At 41.3% G+C, this 22,500-nt stretch overlaps 2 protein-coding genes and 1 long non-coding RNA gene across 7 annotated transcripts in view; 1 reads left to right on the plus strand and 2 right to left on the minus strand.

The window, feature by feature from the left end:
- LOC135110944 (uncharacterized) overlaps positions 1 to 5,432 on the minus strand; it is a 35,106-nt gene extending 29,674 nt beyond the window's left edge. For 2 of the 3 annotated variants that reach the window (XM_064023656.1, XM_064023653.1), the window contains exon 1: positions 5,344 to 5,432. The gene's annotated coding sequence lies outside the window, so the exon portion shown is untranslated. The remainder of the gene's footprint in view (positions 1 to 5,343) is intronic. The other variant, XM_064023654.1, reaches the window with a different exon arrangement.
- A 6,331-nt stretch (positions 5,433 to 11,763) lies between these two features.
- The window catches only part of LOC135110946 (lachesin-like), a 155,719-nt gene continuing 144,982 nt past the window's right edge, over positions 11,764 to 22,500 (minus strand). The window contains exon 10 of the mRNA XM_064023666.1: positions 11,764 to 12,006. Within this exon, the coding sequence (XP_063879736.1) occupies positions 11,954 to 12,006 (53 nt within the window). The 3' untranslated portion in view covers positions 11,764 to 11,953. The remainder of the gene's footprint in view (positions 12,007 to 22,500) is intronic.
- Positions 11,903 to 22,500, plus strand: part of LOC135110948 (uncharacterized) — a 52,538-nt gene continuing 41,940 nt past the window's right edge. For all 3 annotated transcript variants that reach the window (XR_010273501.1, XR_010273502.1, XR_010273503.1), the window contains exon 1: positions 11,903 to 12,031. This is a non-coding gene — a long non-coding RNA (uncharacterized LOC135110948). The remainder of the gene's footprint in view (positions 12,032 to 22,500) is intronic.

Genomic DNA, 22,500 nt, shown 5'->3' on the forward strand with positions numbered 1-22,500 from the left:
CTAGACTGGCGGTGGCGGTGACGGCGGTGGTGGTGGTGGTGTTAAGAACAAGAGGGAGGAAGGAACATGAGAGGGAAAGGAGACACAGAATAGACGCAAAAGGAAAACGAGAGAGAAAGAAAAAAAAAAACGTAAAGGATTAGGAACGAAAGAGCGAACGTGGAAATAATGGCAAGATGATGAACGTGTGAAGAGTGAGGCTCGGCAAAGATGAAGGGGATTGGACAGAGGGAAGCTGCGGCGGTGGAGGCAGGGACGGGGCGGAGCGGGGCGGGGCGGGGCTGTGTGTGGTGTGGTGGGCGTCTGCAGAGAGAGAGAGAGAGAGAGAGAGAGAGAGAGAGAGAGAGAGAGAGAGAGAGAGAGAGAGAGAGAGGTGGGGGGAGAGGGAGTGATGGTGATCCTCCCCCATTAATACAACTGTCGCACACACATGATTATTTGCGTGAGAGAGAGAGAGAGAGAGAGAGAGAGAGAGAGAGAGAGAGAGAGAGAGAGAGAGAGAGAGAGAGAGAGAGAGAGAGAGAGAGAGAAGGGAGGTAGGGTAAAGAGGAGGAGGAGGAGGAGGAGGGGAAGGGGTCCTATGTTATCCCACCACCACCTTGCTTAATCCAGGGCTAGCGAGTGTCTCATCAAATGGCCGTGTGGCTCTCCTTCCACGTGTGTGTGTGTGTATGTGTGTGTGTGTTTGTGTCCTTAAACCTCTTCCCCGCTTTCATCTGTTTTTTTTCTTTTTTCTCTCTGCCAGTACTCTGATTTATTTCACTTCCTTCTTTTCACCCACATTCCTTCCTTTCTTCCTTTAATGCCTTCGTTTTCGCTATTAAAAATACCCTAGAATCCGCTCTGCTGTCCCTCCATCTCTCTCTCCCTTCCTCTCTGGAAGAAATCATGGCGCAAAACTTAAGAATTTGCTAACAGTCCCACGAGGTGACCGAGAAAGATATTACTTGAGTCTCCCTCCAAGAACACACACTCTCGTTTTCTCACTACAAGGACTGGTGAGGGATCATTAAAAAACGTGGCATCGCGTTATTTATCTATTACTTTCTTCTTGTTCTTTCTCATTATGGTCTTTGGAGTTATGAATGCGTGGTGCCGTATTATTTACCTGTTATTTTCTTCGTACGCTCTCTTTTTAGGTTTCATTACAGTTTCGAATGCACAATGCGTCCTTTAGATGGTTGATTGGGGTACCAGGAAGGCGGGACATGAGAGGCTCTTGAAGGATCGAATTCTTGGGAGGACACTCATTAAAAAGAATTGCAACACTTGAATGTGACTGGGTGATTTAAAAGGGAATGCGCCACAACACTGCGGTCATAAGGCGCCACTACAGAGTGATGAAAACCACAAAAATTTTATACGGTAAAGAGAGAGAGAAAAAAAGGAGGGGAACTAAAATGGTAAAGTAAAATAACAGTGGAAGTAATGAAAAAATTGTGGAAGAGTAGAAAAGCTGTAAAAGTCACTACGAATGGCAAGATATGAGAAAAAACACATGAAAGATTACTCCAAGTTGCTCATCCGAAATAAAAAGTGTTTTCGTCATTCTTGACTACAACGTCAAGGCAAATATATTCTACAGTATTTCATTTAAGACTGAGAACTTTTGAAATATTGGACAGATTTAAGGGATAACAGGTGGAAATACATAGGCATGCTTTGTAAGGGGACTACCACGTGTAGGTCTGATGGATTCTTGCAGCTCCTTAAGTTATTGGCATTTTCAAGGATGTTTTCATAAGTCTGGCGGTACTTGAAGAACATTTCAGGATCATTTATGGGAAAATCACCCAAGAGACCCCGACTAATAATGCCTGTAGAGGATAAAACGTTTCAAAACACGAGCCGGAATAATATCCTAGGATCCACTATCGAGTAAAAGTGGATATGCGCGTTTAGTTTGACCATTACCAGCTCCCCGAGGCAAGAATTTGTTAAGGTGCCTCGCCTGTCAATTGGCCTTTTGTAGTCTTCTTATTTCCTTACGTCTTTCTGTGGTAACGTAGCGTCGCGCCCTGGTCGTGTGATTCTGTTAACTGTTTGGGATTAAAGACACGACACATTGTATGCACCGAAGGATTAGTGCGGGCTTTATTTCGGGTTAATTCTCTCTCTCTCTCTCTCTCTCTCTCTCTCTCTCTCTCTCTCTCTCTCTCTCTCTCTCTCTCTCTTTCTCCCCTCGGTAAATTATTTTATCGCCAGCCCTTTGGTTAATGCTACAAATTGTCTTTATATAGCCTTCTTGCCTCCTCCTCTATCTCCTCCCTGTCTCTCCCTCCCTTCATCATCGCTAATTCCTCTTTTCTTCCCTTCCTCCCTTCCAGTCTGAGCGTAGACCTTGCTTCCCTAGATCCCCTCCCTCCGCACCCCCCCCTCTCTCTCTCTCTCTCTTTATCTCTCTCTCTCCGTCTCCCTTCTCCTTTTCTTCCCTCCCTTCCTTCCCCTCTGGAATACTTCAGGCCTGGAACATGATTACCAAGCTCTTTGCATGGTTGGGTGGCGCTGGAAGACATTAGTGCAAATTACGTAGTAAATCCATCACTTGGTTTGTGGCTTGGTTGGAACAGGCCGTAAGTTCCCTTTAGGCCGAACACCACCGTTTTCTTTCTCCCTAAACTCGATGTAGTTCCTCCCAGCCTCCCTCTCCCTCTCTCTTCTTCCACCCCTCCTCCTTCTCTTTTTTTTTTTTTTCTTAGCCTCTCGAGTCCTCCAACTTTTCCTACTCTTTGTATTTTCGTTTGTTTGTCTGTTCCTCTATACTTTATCTCTTTTCCTATTCTTTTCTTTTTTCTTTTTTCTTTATTAGTCTTTTGATCTCTCCGGCTTTCACTTGTATCTTTTTTTTTCCCCCTCAATCTGTTTTTTTTTCAATCTGTTTTTTTTTTCTGTGTATTTGCGTGTGTGTCTGTCTGTCTGTCTGGCTCTGTCAATTTATCTTCGTCTGCTTGTATGTCTGTCTGTCTACATGTCCGTTGATGCGAGTATGTCTACCTGTCTGTCTGTCAGTCGATCTGTTTGTTTACATGCCTACCTGCCTACTTACCTACCTGTTTGTCTATTTAACTGTTTGACTGTCTACTTGTCTGTCTCCTTACCTTTGCCTGTTTATCTGTCTGTCTCTCTGTCTGTCTACCTATCTGTTTATCTGTCTGTCTGTTTATCTGTCTGTCTGTCAACCTGCCTGCCTGTCTGTCTACCTGCCTGCCTGTCTACCTGTCTGTCTGTCCATCTGCATGTTATGAATGGAAGTGTTCGATGGAAAGAGTCAGGCATATTTTATAAAGAAAATGCCACGTGTAAGCTTGATGGTTTCTTGCAGATACTTTTATTTTTCCTATGTTCTTATGTCCTGTCTCCCTCTCGTGCGGCGCCCCCCGTGAATTGGGAGAGGAGTGCCGTTCAGTGTTCCGTCAGATCATCTGTTTACAGTTTCACCAGTTTACTCCGCTGTACAAAAAAAAGACTCTTCGTTCTGAGTAATTCATGTCACAACCTCCCCTCCTGCTTCCTCCCTCCCTCCCTCCCTCCTCACTCCCTCTCTTTCCCTCACTCCATCCATCCCTCTTTCTCTTTTTCTCCCTTTCTCCCTCTCTCCCTCCCTTCTTCTCTTCCTCTCCTAGTTTTAAATGCACAGTGTTGCCAGACTTTTTTTGCAGTAATAAACTAAGGTGCAGACACTTATAAATTGTGGCTATTAAACATCTATGCTACTCTAATGATAAATCTGGGATATTATATGTAATATTTACTATGAAAAATGGTTGAAGAGAATGAAAGCATGAAACAGTGAGTTATTTCATTATTTATTTATTTATTTATTTTATCTACTTATTTATTTGTTACCTATTTTCAGTAAGAGTGTGCAAAACGTCATTTTCTATGAAGTGGATTTAGTACAGAAGAAAGCACAGGATGAAGCAAGACATCTGTATTTCTCTAACGTTTTAAAGCCAATTCGTCTTTGTCGCTCATGTTATTGGTTCAAGAGAGAAACCAGAAATAAAACAGTCTTTAGTCGGTAAATATAGACGCAAAAAAAAGGAAAATACAATAGATAAATAGATAAATAACATAAATAGATAGATAATTATTAAGAATTTCCATACACGAGGTGATGCGAGGTGCCTACAAGTAGTGTAGTGGAAACCCATTCCAGCTGGTGTTTCACGTTTGAGAGAAAAAAAAAATATAAATAAATAAATAAATAAATAAGATAAAAATAAATAAATAAATAAAAAAAAAACTTTGTGGTACATGAACCTTCCAGGATGCATTGCCTGACTCTCTGTCTGACCTGACTTTATTTAAGAGAGAAGTTTTAAGGCAACTCCAAACCTGAACTGATTCTTTCATTGTGATTCTTTCCTTTTATTCTTTACTTTTAATCAGAGCTTTCTTAATGCCTAATTTATAGCTTTATTATTATTATTATTATTATTATTATTATTATTATTATTATCGTTATAGGTATAATAACTAAGAGAAAGAAAGAACTGAAAACTCCTTCCTGTTTTTCTTCCACTATGTTTGAAGATCTGGTGGTGCGCAGTGTCGGGAGCAGCAGGGAAGGGCTGCATTTCCCATGTATTCTATTACCTCCCACTTAGTAGTTTTAATTCCAAACCCTTTGTTTTTAGTGGATAATTAGGGAAGCTGACAGGTAGGAGGAGGTGGAATTGCGTCTGACTTGAAAATAATGATTAAAAAGAACTTAAACATTGAAGGAGGCGCTGATTTGGTTCGGAATCCCGATCTAGACACGTGAATGCTCTCCTCCTTTCTCTCTCTCTCTCTCTCTCTCTCTCTCTCTCTCTCTCTCTCTCTCTCTCTCTCTCTCTCTCTCTCTCTAAGTGATTTCTATGTTACATATCTACTGACGTGAGAAGTCTCTTTATCACTCTATCTATCTGTCTATCCGGCTTTCTGTCTCTCCGTCTATCGCTAAATGTCTTGCTTCTATGTTGTATGACCTTGGTGCTTCCCGAAATTTTCTAATGGCACTTGTGGGTTCAAGGGAACGCGATGAGTTTTTACAAAGTTTACTTCATTTCTATTGTTTGCATATATTTACACTTATACGATCACACACGACTTTGAACCGTTATACACAACATCCTAAGAGTAGCACGACAATACCTACTAAAAATTTGGTTCTTCTCTCTTCAAATAAATTCTGTTACATATCTCGAAACACTTCACATTACGTTTTTTATTCAAATTACTTCATGCAATTAACATTCAATGAGGAAACACTGCCTACACATACCCAATCCCTCTCTGCCAATTTATAACACCAACGTTTTACTTTGGACTGCATTGCAACTGTCAGACTCTACTTACTGGTACTGTGACAGGTGGCTTGCACATCTTGATCCTCTCTGGTCTGACAGCTTCGTCTAGCTTCTGCCTTCTGACTACTCCCGTCTCCTGCACCTCATAATATACACTGTTATGTTAAAGCGACTTTTTTTCCCCAACAAGGCTTCCATTGCTATAAGATTTATTTCCCAATACTTCGAGGTTTATTTTCCCATAACTTTTAGTAAATTTCATTCTCGACTTACTTCGGTAAATCGCATCTCCATTTAATCAGGAACAAGGAAACTGTTTCCTATGTTGTGCCGGCTGTCCTTGTCCACATCATTTGCTGCCGGTGACCTCTGCTTCCCTTGTGTACTAATTCTGTGATAGCCACCTGACTATCTTTTGTTGTGATCAGTTGCTATTCTTTTGCTCTGTTTATCTTGTGATGACTCACCGCATCTTGTTCTTCTCTGTGGTCACGCCTCGTCTCTCATCTGTCAGGGTGGTGTTTTCGTGTTTATCTTCTTCCCTCGTTCATTCCTTCTATTTTCTTATCTTCATATCTTCATTCTTCATTTTTGTCTTATATTCTTCATTCTTCATAAATGCTGCATCTCTTCTTGGTGTTTCTTACAACATAATCAATCATAACTAAATAAAAACTTATATACTAGTTGACTCCACATCAAAATTCACGCAATCTTTTTTGGTCTTTAGGTGAAAAGATCAGAGAAATTTTTTTCTCCTTTTACTATAACCAATCTATCTCTGCTTTCCACCTTCTTCCTTCTCTTTCTCCTCCTCCTCCTCGTCCTCTTCTCCTTCCAGCTCTTCTTACTCTTCCTTGTTACTCTTACTCTTACTTGTTGTTGTTGTTGTTGTTGTTGTTGTTGTTGTTGTTGTTGTTGTTTATGATGATGATGATGATGATGATGATGATGATGAAGACGCAGTGGACAGATATATATATATATATATATATATATATATATATATATATATATATATATATATATATATATATATATATATATATATATATATATATATATATATATATATATATATATATATATATATATATATATATATATATATATATATATATATATATATATGAGAGAGAGAGAGAGAGAGAGAGAGAGAGAGAGAGAGAGAGAGAGAGAGAGAGAGAGAGAGAGAGAGAGAGAGAGAGAGAGAGAGAGAGAGAGAGAGAGAACCAGACAGGGACAGTAGTGGGGCAACAACAACAATAACAACATCTATCTATGAAGTACTGAGACAACCACAGAAGGAGCAAGAAAAAAAGGAGGAAGAGGAGCAAGAAAAAGAAGAGGAGGAGGAGCAAGAAGAGGAGGAGACGCAGAGCAAACAAAGTCCTGTCGATAAGGGAAAAAAATCGGGAACAGACGAGAATAATCGCACGAGAGAAATCTTCCCCCTCGGAATCGGCTTGCGGTAATTTCTCGGTGTTTGTAATCCTCTTAAGAGTTTATCTTCAGCAAACCCTTACGAGATTCCCTTCAGGCCAGAGCAGTAGGAGCGAAGGGCGAGGGAGAGAGAGAGAGAGAGAGAGAGAGAGAGAGAGAGAGAGAGAGAGAGAGAGAGAGAGAGAGAGAGAGAGAGAGAGAGAGAGAGATAGTGTCCACGGGTGTAACTGTAAAAGAAGAGGACTAAAGGGAGGAGGAGGAGGAGGAGGAGGAGGAGGAGGAGGAGGAGGAGATAGAAAGAAAGATGCAAAGAGGGGAAAAATAAGTAGTGGATGAGTTGAAGGGGAAAAAAAAAGAAAGGATTTGGAGGGAAAGATAGAGGGATGTGAAGGGGTTGGGAGAAAAAAAAAGAAGACCTGTTGAGGTGAAGACGAGGGATGTAGAGGGGAGGAAAAAAAATGGATGTATTAGGAAGAGAGAAAATCGGGAGGGGAAAATATTTTGTAAAAAATGGACAGATAAAGAAAAATGGGAGGAGAAAAAAAAAAGAGGGTGTAGAGGAGGATAGAAAATTGGAGGAAAGGGAGAAAAAATGGCTATGAACGGAAGAAAAAGGAAAAAGGGAGGTGGAATGTAATGAGAGAGAGAGAGAGAGAGAGAGAGAGAGAGAGGAGAGAGAGAGAGAGAGAGAGAGATGGGAGGTATAATACACTTGTTTCCGCTCTCTTTCTCCTCCCTGCGGAGTTCCCATCTCTCTCTCTCTCTCTCTCTCTCTCTCTCTCTCTCTCTCTCTCTCTCTCTCTCTCTCTCTCTCTCATAATAGTAATCATTACTGCAAAAAAAACAGTATCAGTTTCTTATGCCTTTCTTTGCTCCTTTTCCTGTTCTCTCTGTTCCCCTTACTACTCCTTACCTCCTCCCCCTCCTCCTCCTCCTTCTCCTCCTCCTCCTCCTCCTCTTCTTCCTCTCCTGAGCCTCCTCCCACGTGCTCATTAGTGGAGGTGGGGCGTAGAAGGAAACCCGCTGAGTCTAATGGACAGTGTGTTACCCCGCTGGCAATAACATGACATAGTAATTCCGTTATTAAGAGTTAGGAGAAAAGAAAAACACACCAGATTATTGTTCCCTTAATGTGATGTTTTCCTTTCCTGCGTTTGTGCGTGTCCCGACCTCGGAGAAAAAAAAATATATGTAGGAGTGAGGAAAGGGAGAAGAGAATGTGATGTGATTAGGTCGCGGATGTGTTGGAGCGTCTACGTAATGTGTTATTGAAGAGTACGAATGTATGTGTGTGTGTGTGTGTGTGTGTGTGTGTGTGTGTGTGTATGTGTATCAGTCTCAACAATTATTATTATTATATATATGTATATTCACCATTTCATATATGCATCCCACATGTGTGTTCGTATATTCATCCCACGTGTGCCCATGGCCAGCCAGTCTATTCTATTTTTAACTTTTCTCCGTCTTCTCTACCTCTCAAGGGAATTTCACACCCACTTCCAGTAGGGAAAACAGCTGTGTTCGCTTTAAGTCTCCCTTCCTGGTCACTGGCTAAAATAACGAGATATCCTATTGGCCCTTTCACCTCATTTCAAGGCATCTCATTGGTCATTTCTTCTCCCCAAAAGCCAAAACGTGATCCTCTTAGCTCAGATAAATACAGCCCACATGGTAACGAGCTCTCAGGGTCCAGTTCATTTCAAAGTCGGTCACCCAGTCACGAGCAGTCAGTCTTGGTCTCTCACTCAGTTCCGCTCAGTCACAGTCATTCTTGAGAGACGCTGCCCAGTCATCATTCATATCGCTTCAGAGAAAGAGAGAGAGAGAGAGAGAGAGAGAGAGAGAGAGAGAGAGAGAGAGAGAGAGAGAGAGAGAGAGAGAGAGAGAGAACAATCAATCGTCACGTTATAATCTCGTTTCGAATCAAGTGTGTACATTCTCTGTTATTAAATCAAGAAGAACTCTCATCATACGTGTCTTACTCACACACACCAACTATATACCCACTATATACCCACGACCTCCAAGTTACCAGAAATACCAAGCTCATTAACGGTCCTCCACGCTATCAACACACCAAGCTCCTCATCTGATCCAGCAGTAGCAAACATCATCAACGGGCAAGTACATCACCCAAACTCAGAACAGAAAACAGGAGAAGTAAAATATATTCGATACAAGTGGTGGACATCTAGAGCTGCCGTTTTTCCGTAGCTGGTAGTGACGTAAAATTTTCACCGTTTCCTATTGAGGTTTTCTATTGAGGTTCTATTGAGGTGATGATAACTGTTGTAAAAATACTTTCAGTTACTTCAAAGTACGTTTATTGGATAGCATACATGATAAATGCATTTCATATAAGTGTACGTTTACTCGTACATCCTCACTTCATTTTTCTATCTTCAAAGTAACAAACAAACTTAAGGGTGACTTAACCATACCTATCTGCACTGTCAGAAGTGTGAAAACGATAATATTAACATATTAGCTGTAATACAGAATAACACTCACATGATGTAAGATGCAGTACGTGTTGGTAATAGATGCGACACCTCAAAATGTTTCACGGTGCAGGAATTCGACGTAAATCAAAGAAGTCTGTGTCTCTTCTGACAGTTTCCGCAGGCAAATATCACTGACATAGCCTCTGGTTGTCTAACAGTGACAGATAATGCGTTAAGTACAAGGGTACGGGTTAATTTGATAAGTTTAATAACATTATTCTTAATACAATATTTATTTCATTCATAAAATTGGCGAAAACAGCATTCTGAAAATATTTCCGCTGGTCACGTGACTTCCGTAGGGTCACGTGTCTACCCGTTTAGCAGACGAATTTCCGTCAAACGGCAACACTGTGACCAGGACATCAATCCCGTCCCTTCATCAAATAATCTAGAACAAGTGGTGATCGTATCAAATATTAGAACGTGTGTGTGTGTGTGTGTGTGTGTGTGTGTGTGTCAATATGTATCTGTTTGTCTATCCACTATCTATCAACCTATCTACCTATCTATTTGCTTATCTATCTATCTGTCTTTCTAGCTGTCCATCTATTTTTCCATCAAGCTATCTATCAATCTATCAATCTATCTGTCCGTATATGTATGTATGTGTGTATGTATATATCCATATATCTAGCTGTTTATCTATCTACTCGTCTCTAGATAACAATGAACAGTGACGCGGGAAGGTGTTTAGTAAAAGGAATCTGAGCCTTATTGGGTAAGGAATTTTGACGTTTTTTTTTTTTCTCGTAGGAAGTATAATGAAGAAAACTGCTTAATGTGCGCTTTTGTTGTTACGATTACGGCGGCAGTGATGGCGTTAATGGCGCGGCTGTTTGCTATTCCGATCAGAGCGCGATGAAATGACCCAGGCATAGACGATTACGATGGTGCGGTGAAGTGGTGCAGGATGGGAATAGCTATGAGACTGATTGATTGATTGATTGATAGGAACGTAAGGCAGTAAGGAAAGCTACAGGAAGCCATCAGATCTAGCTACACGTGGCGGTTTCTTAAGGCCTCAAATTGAGGCAAGAAGTGAAAGTGACACCAAGAGTACCCCATTACACAATTCTTTTCCCTTTTTACTAAGTCACTCAAGACCACAAGTTTCCTGGACAAATGGATCACTCACAATTAAATACAGTATGTCTTTTTTAAAGTACATTAAATGCATTTACGTGTTTTCATTTCAGGTGAATGCAGTGGGAGCTGAAATTTCCTCAAATATTTCACATTTTCTTATCACTTCAGTTAAATTGCCAAAGGAATATATGTATCTTTTTTTCAAATTAAACATCACCATGTTCACCATGTGCGATGTTCACAAATCTCTCACACTAATAACCATACCACACAGTCTCACTTATGCACTGTGCATCCATGCACTGTCTATTAGAATGTCTCGACTATAAAAGAGTAAATCAGTATAGTTCATAGTGTTCTCCTTAGACTGGAGGGATTTCTGTTGCCTGAGGTGTATCCTCCATGCCTTCTGGAGGGACTCGTATCGTCCCATTAACTGTAAGCATTGCATGTCCATTGGAGGGCACCTGACCATTAGAACAAGTACTGGGTGGGATGCTGACAGTGGGGAGAGCTGGAGCAGAGGGTGTAGATGGTGGGGTGCTGAGTGGAAGTGGTGGAGGAACCTTTGGCGTGAATGGTGCCACTGGAGTAATGGTGGTGACAAGAGGCATGGTAATGACTGGATCATTGAGTCATTTCTACATACTTTCAGTTATCATCCCAATCCATAAATTTGTCTAACCTCTTTTTGATTCCGACGGATTGACGCGTATTTTGTGATACTCTATGTTGAACTTAGAGTGTTCTGTTATCCATGCTGTGATACACTTCGGAAATGAGAAGAATGGAGAAAGATAACGTACACGACTCCAGCCTCACCACACCACCACCACTTGACTCACGTACCTTGCTCGTCCATCACTGTCTCTGTTCCCCGCCTGCTGAACAGCAAATTTTCTAGTACTGAGAATCACGTCTTCTTTGCTTGACGTGGTGAATAAAGTTCCACTTGCGCAGAAAATCATCACACTGTATTCACTCTTTCGCACATGCTTACAAGGAATCACTTAACTGGCAGCTCGTAGTCAAACTGAGATCAGTAACATCATGCAGTTTTGGAATGGTTGGCTGCCCTGACGGAAATATCAACAAAGTTTATCATAACTTGCAGAACACTAATTTTCGTGTGTGTGTGTGTGTGTGTGTGTTTTCCACCACAGAAGTATTACATACAGTATAATTTTCTCGAAAGAAGAATTTTTCAGCATTTATAATAATTTGAGGTGCTTCGAAACTTTGCTTCAGTCACTCATTAAAAGCCTCATTTAGGGTTTTCTGATATTAATGAGTTATTATCATAATGTGTGTGTGTGTGTGTGCGTGTGTGTGTGTGTTTTTTTTTTTATCATATTCACAAGTAGAAACCATTATTACTCCTTTAGGTGAGGAAATGATATGAAATGTCCCTAAGTGAAGACAGTCTGTCTGGTCTGGCCGTCGTGTGGAGGTGAGGGTGTGGTGGTGTGGTGGATCACTTGAACTAACATCTTGCTCCATTACTTTATGTGACTGAGGTTTTATAAGTGATAGAATGGTGCAATGTAGTGTAGTGCTTTGTGTGTTTTTGCGGTTTGTGGGGACTGCTATGCAAATAAGTGGCGGTGGGAACATCAAACCTTAATTGGAGTGAGGATAGAGGACGCTGGTGGGCAGGGCAGGACAATGGCGAGCTGGAAGACAATAACATAAGATAAGGTGAGTGGTTGATCTATTGTCCCATTCATCATCATGTTTGTAGAATGTCTGAATAATATTTAGATGACATTGACGTTTTTATTCAAAGATTAGTTAGCTTGAGTTAGGTTTAGATTAATTCAGTTCATTAATTTTAGTGTTGTTCCCTTCATTGTGTAGATCACAATTTGAATAAAAGTATCAGTTCAGAAATAAACATGTACTCAGGATAAAAGAAAAAAAAATAGGCTAAGGTTATTTCCACAGCTGCTCCCCTAATCCCCCCCCACCCCGGGAATGTATTTGGTAATGATCCCTGTATCGATCGCATCCACAAAATCGCAATGAGGGCAACTGGGCGGGTTCGTCCCATACGTCTCTCATTGCTTCATGGTTCCAAACAAACCTGTGTGTCGAGGTCTCGGATCAACCAAGGTTCATCAGTAGTTTCGTATAACTCGTTACAAGACATAACTCAGAACGGAAAGAAAACGTTGAACAGTAGCAGCGAGGACAACGCCATCTGTTGAGCGCTTGCGTAACTTGTGTAGTATTGCAGGGTAATCTCTTGTATTTCGCTCATGGACCTTTTTGTTATAATCTATACTTTAAGACCGAGCGCAGGTTCAAGTTATGGACTAATGCGTAACGCGGCTAACAATATAATGGTATAGGAAATTGTTTGTAGAAAGCAATAATATGGTCGAAAATTTGAAAACCTGAGGCAAAGAAGCTTAAGACTCTAGCTTCCTTGGTCTGAGGTTCACGTCCACAAGCCCACATATATTTTGGGTCACGTCCAGAGGTGAGGTTAGATTATGGTAGGTGTGGTTGTGTCAGGTTATGTTGTGTAAGAGTATACGTATGTGTACAGTAATTAATAAATGTTACCTTTAGTGACGCACGCCCCAAGCTCCTTTTTCAGTTAACTTTGGCTTTTAATCTAATCCAACTCTACCTAATCCCATGAATTTCAATAATAATTTCAAAATCTTGCAGGTAAAATACTCACCTTATGATACACGTTCATCCCAAAAGAATCTTCAGCGGTAATGTAAAAATGCTAGAGATTTCATATTCATTGCCTGAAAGAAGTCACTTGTCCCATTCGTTAATAAGACCAGAAGCTGCCAGGGTTCTTGTGTGGCAAGAAGATCTGATTGGGTCCCCAGCGGTGTTAGTTCAGATCCGCAAGTGGAAGGTATTGTTTTACTAAATTAGCATTTGTATTTAATAACGAGCTCAAGCGTGATAAAGTTTGATTAAAAAAAAAAAAAGAGATAAGAAGAAACTGGTTGTCAAAGTGGTAGATTGATGAAATAGACTCAGTAATAAGTTGTTAGCTCCGAGTTATTAGAGAAATACTTACTTGATCTTTATGAAACAATAAGAAACTAGAAAGAACCATCATTATCATCATCATCATCATCATCATTATCATCACCTTCCTGCCGTGCTGTTATCACTATCTTACCCTTCACGTTCGTCAGTCTCATTATTAGCAGGATTTTTCTCTTTCATTATTTTCTCACCACTTGAATCAGTATTTACTCTCTAATATCCTGTTAAATGTTAAATTACGAGAGTCAACAGCATGTCTCTTTTTTTCTTAGTGGCTAAAGGCAAAGTTCTTATCGCATTTTAAAGGCTGTATATGCAGAGTACTATATATTCTGTATGGAGAGTACTAAGGGAGAGGCGGGGACTCCTCCAACACGACTGTATCAAATGGGGTCCTGTCAAAGAGTGTTCAATTTGTCAAGTCCCCTCCTTTGAGTGACTGTTTCCAATCTCTCACTCTCGGTAGCTGTGTTACTCGTCTTACTGTCTCCCGTCTCTGTGTTGCTGCTGTTGCTGCTTCCCTGAAAATACCTGCTTCATCTGTCTCTGTCTCTGTTTTGTCTTTGTTTCTATCTTTGTTACTGTCTCTGCTGTCTCTGTCTGTCCGTTTGTTTATTCGTCTCTCTCTCTCTCTCTCTCTCTCTCTCTCTCTCTCTCTCTCTCTCTCTCTCTCTCTCTCTCTCTCTCTCTCTCTTCACCCTCGCATGTTAAATCTCTTTAAATGTTTGCCTGATACGAACTTTGTCAGTATTTTCCCACATGATTAGTTCTTACGTTGAATACATTACCCACAGAATGTTATAGGTCCAATTTCTCTAGTCAGTGTGTTTTTTTTTATATGTTTCTGGCAGACGGTTTTCGCCAGTCACTGAATAGCATTTATTAGCGGTCTTTGTTTTTCTCCATCCAGTAAAAAAAAAAAAAAATGGTGACGTCAGCGAGACAATGGGCTGTATTTCTGAAGATATCTTGAGTAGCTTTCCTTCTTACTCTGGTTTCAATCCACACTCCCTTCGTTCAGTATCTTAAACTTATTACCTATACTAAACATTCTACAAACCACGTATTTTTAACTGTATATTTAACTGCTAACAATTATAACTACAAGTACTTTAAGCATCAGATACACTTAGATTCCCTTTACGTCTCAGTGTGTGTGTGTGTGTGTGTGTGTGTGTGTGTGTGTGTAAGACTCCACAGGCTAACTTTGTGACTGTAACCGAATTATCCAGAGTAAATATTCATTGCTTTTTCCTGGAGTTCGAGCAAACGGGAGAAGTAATGTGGCCTGAGCTCGGAGTCGTCCGTCTTGCGGAGAGGGAGAGGCGGAGGAAGGGCGTGGGAGGCGAGAGGCGTGGCGGGTGCGATGCTGGAAGGCGGGATGAGGGTGTGTTGGGCCTGGCCGGTACGTGAGGGAGGACTGGAAAGGCGTGGTATGAAGGTGGATTGCTGAAACAACATTACTAAAGTGAGGATATGGATGGACAGACGAGGAATGAAACAAGGTGAGACAGGACAAACTGGAGTGTGTTCTGAGAGGCTAGTGGACTGGAATACCTTTGGAAGAGCTGGAAAAGTGATGGAATACAGGAGTGTTTGGAGGGCGAGGGCGGCTGGGTGATGAAGAAAAACACAGTGGGTTTAGCGGTGAAGAAAAACTGTGGGATGGAACGAGTAAAGACAGACAGAGAGAGAGAGAGAGAGAGAGAGAGAGAGAGAGAGAGAGAGAGAGAGAGAGAGAGAGAGAGAGCCATACTCTGGAAGTAAGTAGGGCAGGGTCGGACAGGAGCGGGAGGGAGGCGTGGTTAAATGAAGGTCAAGAAGGGAAGGATCAAACACGGGACAAACAGTTACTTAGTGAAAGGGTTCGTAATAATTTCCTAATGTTTCTTTGATATATTTCTCATTCACTCGCTTTTTTTTCATCTTCACGTGGTAATGCATCTTTAATGTTGAAAAATCTTCGTCTGCTTTATTTCCCTTTTTGTCTTTGTTGCTACTACTACTACTACTACTACTACTACTACTACTACTACTACTACTATTTTTTGTAGTAGTAGTAGTAGTAGTAGTATTAGTAGTAGTTGTTGTTCTTTTTTCTTCTACTTCCTCCTCTTTTTTATTTTCTTTCTTTTCTTCTTTTTCTTCTTTTTCTTCTTTTTTCTTTTTCTTTTTTTCTTTTTCTTCTTCATCGTGTGTGTGTGTGTGTGTGTGTGTGTGTGTGTGTGTGTGTGTGTGTGTGTGTGTGTAAGACAAGTTGCACCACATGTATACACGCAATCTTTCTTTTAGGGTGTAGGGGACCTTTTTCTCCTTAAGAGGGAAGGGAGAGGGATGGAGGGGAGCCTTAGCCTGATCTTTGGGAGGGGCGCAGGGGAAGAGATTGTTGTTGTTGCTGCTGTTGTTGTTGGTGGTGGTGGTGATGATGGTGATGGTAGTGGTGGTGATGTGTGGTGGTGGTGGTGGTGGTAGTTGTGATAGTGATGAAAACAATGGAATTTCCTAATATGATGGTAACAGTGATGATGATGATGATGTTGCGGTGAATTATTGTATTGTTCGTGGTACCATTCTGTTTACCACTTCGGAGTTTGGTTATGTATATACTCATGTTATCTGTCTCTTTGTCTGTTTGTTGTGCTAATAATCTGCTTGTTTCTTGGTTTGTCTTTCTGTACGTTTGTTTCTGTTTCTCTACGACCAAACACGAAGGAACAATGAACAGTTGAATACAATGGCGGCAAAAGTGCACATTTTCTCTAAGTAATAAGAACACAAGAAAATAGGGAAGCTGTAAGAAACCATCAGGCCAACACGAAGCACTCCCTGAAAACTGGTGAATGCCAACATCTGGTGTTCTTAGGCGGTCACCCATCCAAATGCTAATCAGACCCAACGTTGTTTAACCTCGCTGATCGGATGAGAGTATTTAAAACGTGGAATGGTCCATGATACGCAGCAAGGAGGTGAAATCATTGCCTCAGTCCCACCAATCCGTGTGTGTGTGTGTGTGTGTTAACCTCTCCCTCACTCACACAACAGCTGCAGCACACTCCTCTCGACGCTTCACTTGACCAGGCGAACACCGTTCAAACTGCCGCCAAACTGCCCCGAGGAGCCTGCCTTCTGCCCCACCTGTTCCCATCTGTTCTGAATATTAACTAAGAACTTTGCCCTGCAGATTCGCCACGTTTCAGCGCGTTCGGTGAAGGGCGAGCAGAGTGTAGTGAATGGGAAAAGGATAGCCAGTGTGTTAGATGAATGAAATAGACTCAGGAATCGGGTGGTTAGTGCCGAGTCATTAGAACTTTTTTTTTGGGAAGACTAAATAGATTCATTGATAGGGATGATGGATAGTATGTGTGTATGTCCTCACAGGGACGGTCACGTGTAGGCCTCTTGGCTTCTTGCTGCTTCTCTTAGCTTTTTTGTTTGTACGTTATGTCGCTGCTGAATGTTTTCAGAAGAGGAAGAAGGAAAATAAGAATAAGTAGAAGAAAAGAATAAAAAAGACAAAGAAGAGCAAGAAGAGGCACTAACAACACAATCACACCGAGACCCAGAGAGAGAGAGAGAGAGAGAGAGAGAGAGAGAGAGAGAGAGAGAGAGAGAGAGAGAGAGAGAGAGAGAGAGCCAGCCGGCCGTACGTATGTTTCCCGTGGGACACTTAACCTGATCTGGCTGGAGTCTCTAAGTCTTCCTCAATATCTGTAATTGTTCCAGCTCTCCTTTATTGCCACCTTTTGTTGCTTGTGCTCTATTATTTACCAACCTTCTACGTGGCTTCTTAATCATTCACCGCCACCGTCTAAGCTCTGCCTCTGCGCCCCTACTGTCTCCCTTTCTTTGTCTCTGTCTCTCTCTGGCTTCCTGTCTGTATCTCTCTCTCTCTCTCTCTCTCTCTCTCTCTCTCTCTCTCTCTCTCTCTCTCTCTCTCTCTTCCCTGTCCTCAGCATCCTAGAGAGAGAGAGAGAGAGAGAGAGAGAGAGAGAGAGAGAGAGAGAGAGAGAGAGAGAGAGAGAGAGAGAGAGAGAGAGAGAGAGAGAGAGAGTACGATCCTTAGTCTTTTATCCTTTTTTCTTCATCATGAGATAAGGTTTTCCTAGATACATGTACTAACAACTATATACTAGGAAAATGATTGTTCTACTTATAGTCCTTGTTTATTATCCTCTATATCTGTTTATAATACTCTATACTCGTTACGTTTGGTAGTTACACTGAACTGCTGTAGAATCATGACCAGTTAGCGAGTAATAAGCCACACGCACTTCCACTATTCAGCGTTTATTTACCTTTTTTCTCTCAATTATAGCTCCTCTGATATGCGAGGAATCTGCAAGCGTCAATATTCAGGTCTTGTAGGGGGACTCATTACATTGGAGGACTTGAGATTAGGGAAAAACTCTGAAACACTGAGGAAGTAAGTGCAGAGGGTGACGTATTGTGACTGCGACAGTGCAGTGTGTGTTTATTTGTAGGTTTTCTCGAAACTGATGTAAGTATATATATATATATATATATATATATATATATATATATATATATATATATATATATATATATATATATATATATATATATATATATATATATATATATATTGTCACATACTTTAGCATTTTATTTTCTATTTTTTTTTTCATGACGAATGTCGTGTTGTTGTGGATATACCATCCATTTTTTTTTATATATATAGCTTAAGGTGTTACATCTGTAATCTGCATATGACGGGCAGAGGAGAAGGAAGAGGAGGAGGAGGAGGAGAAGGAGGAGGAGGAGGAGGAGGAGAATGAATATTATAACAGAGAAAATTCAGAAGGAAGAATTTGAGGACGAGAAATATAAGGAAATCTGTGATCTGCATATGATCAGAGGAGGAGGAGGAGGAGGAGGAGGAGGAGGAGGAGGAGGAGGAGAAGTAATAGGATAACAGGAGGAGTAATAGGATAACAGGAAGATAACAAAGAAGAATAAACATGGATGAAAACGAGTGAAATAAAATACAGAGGAAAAGCTAAATAGAAAAAAAAAGTAAAAGAATAAGAAAACAACAGAGAAAACGAGTACCGGTAGTAGCAGTGAGGAGAAATAAGACAACAGGGAGGGGGAGGGGAAACTATAGAAGGGGTATGAGCAAGAGTTGGATGTCTTACATACATATATAATGCTAGAATCTTTGTTTCTTCGTCCTTTACGAGATCAATAGTGAAGACCTTGTGCCACATCAGAGAGAGAGAGAGAGAGAGAGAGAGAGAGAGAGGAGAGAGAGAGAGAGAGAGAGAGAGAGAGAGAGAGAGAGCATATATCAATACATTTGCCCGCAAACGTATTTGTAATTATCGATTATTACTCGGAAGGGCGACAGCGTAATGGAAGGAGGCGAATATTGAGAGGAAGTAGAAGAACAAAAATTAGGGGAAAAAACAAAAGAAACAGAGCAGGAAGAAGACGAGAAGGAGAAAGAAGAAGAGATATAATAAGTAAAAGAAGAGAAAGAAGAAGAAGAAGGGAGGAGGAGGAGGAGGAGGTACAAAAATAGAAGAAAATAAGAATATAAATCATAATAATAAGAAAAAAATTAAGAAGAGGTACACAAAATAGAAGAAGATAAAAATAGAAAAATAATAATAAGAAATAAATGAAGAAGAAAAACAACAACAACAGCAACAGCAGCATCAGTAACAGCAGCAGGAGCAGCAGCAGGAAACAGCAGCAGCAAACTGTACCAAGCGTAAACAACAACAACACCAGCAACAACAGCAGCAGCAACAACAACAACAACAACAAAATAATAACAAGGACAAAAAGAAAAAAAAAGAAAAAGGAGAAAAAGAGGAGTTGGAGGAACGGGAGAAGAAAATGAGAAGGGAGAGGAAGGGAGGGAGAATGAGAAATACAGCTACAACAATAACAACAACAATAAAGGAAAACCACCATCAACAACAACAACAGCAACAACAACAACAACGTAGTAATGGGTAGGATCAGCTGTCTCATAGCACGTCAGCCTTCACAAAGGTGGGCGGGACGGACTGACAACACGACAAGGACCAACAGACAGGCGAAACACACACACACCCACACACACACACACACACACACACACACACACACACACACACACACACAGACAGAACGAGAGTGAGAGAGAGAGAGAGAGAGAGAGAGAGAGAGAGAGAGAGAGAGAAGAGAGAGAGAGAGAGAGAGAGAGAGAGAGAGAGAGGTGCTTTAAAAGAAAAAAAAATGAGTAGGAGCCTTTACTTTAAATATCAATAACTAACTCGTCACTTTCTTTGTGTTCTTTGAAGCGCGCGTAAAACACGCACACACACACACACACACACACACACACACACACACACACACACACAGCACACACACACACACACACACACACACACACACACACACACACACACACACACACACACACACACACACACAAGATACAGTGAAAGATAAAAGAGAAAAGAGAGACTAAAGATACATAGCAGACTTTGGATTTTCAATAATGAAATAATATATGCTGCCTTCATTTAGTACTAGTAATAGTGACAAGTATTCCCTAAACGTAAGTCATGCACAGTTCCAGACGCAGTGTTGGCGGGTCGGTTAGAAGAGTACGATGATGCAACCTTTATTCCACGTAATTGCGGACTGTATAGCAATCCCAAAGCCTCTCTTCCCTTCAAGACCTTATTGCCTCACTCTTACCCCTGCATATTCCTACGGGACTCTACAACTAGATTTACCCTCAGCTTCCTTCCTTCTCGGTGCTCGTCCCCATTCACTGAACACAATCTCGAGCAAGTCAGTCTCGCACACACACGCATCCACACACTTACCCAAGGCTCTTTACTGCAGACTTTGGCGGTAGAAGGCGATGGTTACATGAATAAGAGTGGAGAGAAAAGAGAAGATTACATACTGGTCTGAGGAGATGTACAGTACATGTTTGTGTTGTGGACTGAAACCGCTGTGAGGACTAGAGAGGACACTGCTATGTATTTTGAAAGGAGGAATTTGTACTATTTTTTTTTTTTACATGTGAAGGAGACGGGCATAGAGGAATAAATGGAGAGCCTGCTAAGTTTCCGCTCAAAAAATATAAACTGCTACTACTACTACTACTACTACTACTACTACTACTACTACTACTACTACTACTACTACTACTACTACTACTACCACTACAACAACAACTACTACTACGACTACTACTACTACTACTACTACTACTACTACTACTGCTGCTATTGCTACTGCTACACCTTACAGTCCTCATTCTCTTATCCTCTTTTATACTGCTGTAGGTAAGACTTTTGTGGCATCCTCTCTCCCTTCCTCTCTCCATCCCTCCCTCGTCTCTCCACTTCACCTCCATCTCTCCTTTCTCCTTCTTCTATTCTTCCCTTTTTTCTCTGCTTGTCTCCTTTATATTATTGCCATCGCATGTCTGTCTGTCTATATCTGTTTGTCTTTCGCTGTGGCTCTTAGTGTCTGCATTTGTCTGTTGTCTTTGTATGTCTGTTTGTATGTCTGTGCGTCTGTGTGTTTCTGTCCTTCTGTTTGTCTGTTCTTGTCTGTTTGTCTCTGTTTTTGCTTTCTCTCTCTCTCTCTCTCTCTCTCTCTCTCTCTCTCTCTCTCTCTCTCTCTCTCTCTCTCTCTCTCTCTCTCTCTCTCTCTCTCTCTCCCGTTCTTTCAACCCTCCCTCCCATCCTCTCTTCTTTCCCACCCACCCACCCTCCTTTCTCTCTCTCTCTCTCTCTCTCTCTCTCTCTCTCTCTCTCTCTCTCTCTCTCTCTCTCTCTCTCTCTCACACACACACACACACACACACAGACACACACACGGGTCTCCTTGAGGCTGAATTACATAAATGAAAGATCTGCATGGGTCAAGGAGCAGCCGGGGGAACAAAAGTGCTCGAGTATTTGTGACCCGAAGGTTAACCTCAAAAACCGGCCAGCCATGTCTAGTGTGGGCCCGCGGCAATGGCTCTTTTTTACTACGCAGGAAGAAGAGACGGAGGAGGAGGAGGAGCAGGAGCAGGTAGGAGAAGGACGAGGTGATGGTAAGGGTGGTGGTGAAGGAGGAAGAGCAGGAGATGGAGGAGTAGGTTTAGGAGGAAGAGGAAAAGAGAGGGAGAGAGTGAAAGAGAAGACGAAGAAGTATCGCTCCCGGGTTGTGTTAGAGAGAGAGAGAGAGAGAGAGAGAGAGAGAGAGAGAGAGAGAGAGAGAGAGAGAGAGAGAGAGAGAGAGAGAGAGAGAGAGAGAGAGAGAGAGAGAGAGATTCAAAATGTTTTGATAATATCTGAAAGCTGGAAATGAGAGTAAAAACCTGTTTTTAGAAAAAAAATATCTAAAAAAAAATCAAGGATGATAAAGATATTTTTTCAGTTTAGTAAAATAAAAGTGTCCCAATGAAGATGAAGAGATGAGAAAACAGAACAAAAATACAGGAATACCCGGAAATCTACTGAACTTCCATGTCTTAGAAAGAAACATGTGCCAGTGATAAAGGCGAGGCGAAGGAAGAAAATGGAAAGATTGCAACCGAAAGAAAGAGAGAGAGAGAGAGAGAGAGAGAGAGAGAGAGAGAGAGAGAGAGAGAGAGAGAGAGAGAGAGAGAGAGAGAGAGTTACTGGCGGCTTTCTTCCACCTCCTGATCTACTGCTAACTCGGCGAAGGAAAGTCTTAGGAGGCGCTGCAAACCTTGACGCGTTGTGCAGGAGAAGCGAAAACACTTCACTTCCCTGGGCGTTTCCCCACACGAGACAGAAGAAAACCATTGGCGAATAAGGAAGGATGGATGTTTTACGCGGTTATCCCAAAGTCTGGACACGTCAGTCATGTTACTAATGCATTGTGAGTTAGAATCGACGGATATACGGAGTTACTGCACTGGGTTTATATGAAAGACGGCGGAGAAAGGAAACTGACCGCTTTACTCAACATGCTGAGGCAAAGGAAGGATGGCGCTACCTTTCATACGTCACCGCTTATGTTGAAGACGTTATTGAATAGAAATGATTGAGAAATATTACGTTCGTTTTTATATCTGTCCAGACTTTTTTGGGTTTTAATGTATTTGTATGTGTTTTCTTTTACTTTTTATTTATTTATTTTTATTTATTTTTAACAGT

This window comes from Scylla paramamosain, chromosome 21 (genome assembly GCF_035594125.1).
Source record: "Scylla paramamosain isolate STU-SP2022 chromosome 21, ASM3559412v1, whole genome shotgun sequence".
NCBI lineage: Eukaryota > Metazoa > Arthropoda > Malacostraca > Decapoda > Portunidae > Scylla > Scylla paramamosain.